This window comes from Centruroides vittatus, unplaced genomic scaffold, assembly GCF_030686945.1.
Source record: "Centruroides vittatus isolate TY-2023 unplaced genomic scaffold, ASM3068694v2 contig_288, whole genome shotgun sequence".
Taxonomy (NCBI): domain Eukaryota; kingdom Metazoa; phylum Arthropoda; class Arachnida; order Scorpiones; family Buthidae; genus Centruroides; species Centruroides vittatus.
Window position 1 is genome coordinate 9,500 of NW_027121832.1, and position 2,270 is coordinate 11,769.

The 2,270-nt window shown below is 44.6% G+C and overlaps 1 protein-coding gene across 1 annotated transcript; it reads left to right on the forward strand.

Moving 5' to 3' along the window:
- Positions 1 to 315: 315 nt before the first annotated feature.
- LOC136972251 (uncharacterized) lies at positions 316 to 1,530 on the forward strand. The gene is made up of 2 exons (XM_067266805.1): positions 316 to 610; positions 692 to 1,530. The coding sequence occupies exons 1-2, from the start codon at positions 316 to 318 to the stop codon at positions 1,528 to 1,530; spliced, it is 1,134 nt and encodes a 377-aa protein (XP_067122906.1).
- The last annotated feature ends 740 nt before the right edge of the window (positions 1,531 to 2,270 follow it).

Consider the following 2,270-nt stretch of genomic DNA (forward strand, 5'->3'; position numbering starts at 1 on the left):
AGTTGAGGGGCAACATACCGTCCCCAACACACTGCTTTGGCCCCTGCTTCGGATAAACGGGAGGCTCAAATCAGGCTCCGTTTGAGTCAATCGGCTGGTCGGTGAGTCATTCTTGACCTCGGCTTGGAGTCAACCGATCGATGCAGACCGGGCGGACACGTCAGGCAAGATGTGCTCTTCTTGACTGCATTGTGAGGGTATAGCTCCTGGGAAACCCTGGTGTGACGGTCTATGGGAGTCTCCCATGTGACGGCATCCCCTTGTTGGACCCCATGGTGGGTGGGGTCACTAGGAGCTGAATAGTTATTTTTAAACATGGATTCAACAAATTCAAAAACCACAAGCACCATTGCATCACAACCAAAGGAGGTCAGTTCCTCCAACCAACCAATTTATCTCATAGTACATAGTACTACTGAAAAACCGATGTCTAAGTGTTCCCCTTTCCTAATTCAAAAGTTGTTTGAATCAACTATTGGACATTTAAAGAAAATACAAAAATTGAGGTCAGGGGACCTACTGATAGAAGCAGCCTCCTCTCAACAGTCAGCAAAGCTTTTGAAAATGACATCTCTAGGAGACATAACAGTCACCATCACACCACACGCAAGTTTGAACTCATCACGTGGTGTGATATCTGAGGTCGATCTGATGTCTGAAGATGAATCAGATATCCAGATCGGTCTTTCAGATCAAGGTGTCACTGCTGTCCGACGCATCTCCATTCGTCGTGATGGCAAGTTGATACCAACTAAACATCTCATTCTCACTTTTGGAAAGCCAACATTACCATCATTTGTTACTGCAGGATATCTGCGCTGTCCAGTTCGACCATATGTTCCAAACCCACTGCGCTGCTTCAAATGCCAGCGGTTTGGACATTCTCAAACATCCTGCAGAGGAAAGAGCGTATGTGCACAGTGTGGAAGTGAAGGTCACCAGAGTGCTGAGTGTACCAATACTCCATGCTGTGTGAATTGCAAAGACGCCCATCCTGCCTACTCCCGGAAATGCCCTGCATGGCAGAGAGAGAAAGAAATCCAACGAGTGAAAACAGTTAGCAACATACCTTACCTAGAGGCTCGGCGCATGGTCACTTCAAGTGCACCATTGAAACAGAAGACATTTGCAGCTGTTTTGAAATCCACAAAGACATGTGCAGTTCAAACGAATATTTCAGTTTCTCCGAAAGAATCTCTCACTTGCCATGCGAAATGTCTACTGATCCCATCAAAAGAAACACCAGAAAAAGAGAATCTAAAAGCAAAAGCACCCCTACCTAAAACAGGGGTCACAACAAGAAACCTGGGTTCTAAGAAGGCAAGTAAGAACCCACTAAACAAACAGAGAGTGAAAGCAGCTCTCTCTAAATCTAAAAAATCAGAGGCTCAATCTATGAGTGAGTTCTCTGATATCTCTGATGAAGAGAATAATATGGAGGTGCCACAACCAATTTCACCTCCAAAAGGAAAATCCTCTGTGAAATTGAAGAGGGACACTTTTGCGAAGAATGCTACCTCAAACACATAATGGATAACAAAATAATCCAATGGAACTGTCGTGGTTTCCGCAACAACTTTTCTGACATTAAACACTTGACATTATCTACCTCATCTCTCTGTGTGGCACTCCAGGAAACCCATCTGAAACCTGGAGAAAATATTTCTTTAAAAGGATTCAATCTTTATCGTAAGGATGACGATAGCCACAACCGTGCCAGCGGAGGTGTGGCTATACTGGTTTCAAACCGCATCCCGTCCTTACCGGTACAAATAACAACAGAGCTGCAAGCTGTGGCAGTCAGAATTTCAATTGGCGTTACTGTCACAGTTTGTTCCATATACTTGCCACCAGATGTCAGAATCGATGAAGATGAATTGGATGCCTTGGTTGAACAACTGCCGACTCCATTCCTTTTACTCGGTGATTTCAATGGCCACAACCCAATGTGGGGCAGTCCCGACATAAACCGTCGAGGCAGGGCCATTGAGAGATTTATAGGCAATCACCAACTCTATTTATTTAATACTGGAGAAGTGACATACTTCCACGCCCCAACAAGAACATTTACTGCCATTGATTTGACATTAGCTAGTCCAAATCTGTTTTCAGCGTTTACATGGAAGGTTGGATGTAATCCACTTTCCAGCGACCACTTCCCAATATTTTTAGAATATCGAGGCAGAGAAAGCTGTGAAACAGCCCGTCCACCACGCTGGAAATTTGAAACGGCAGATTGGCCTACATTTTCCTCTTTGGCTAACATCACT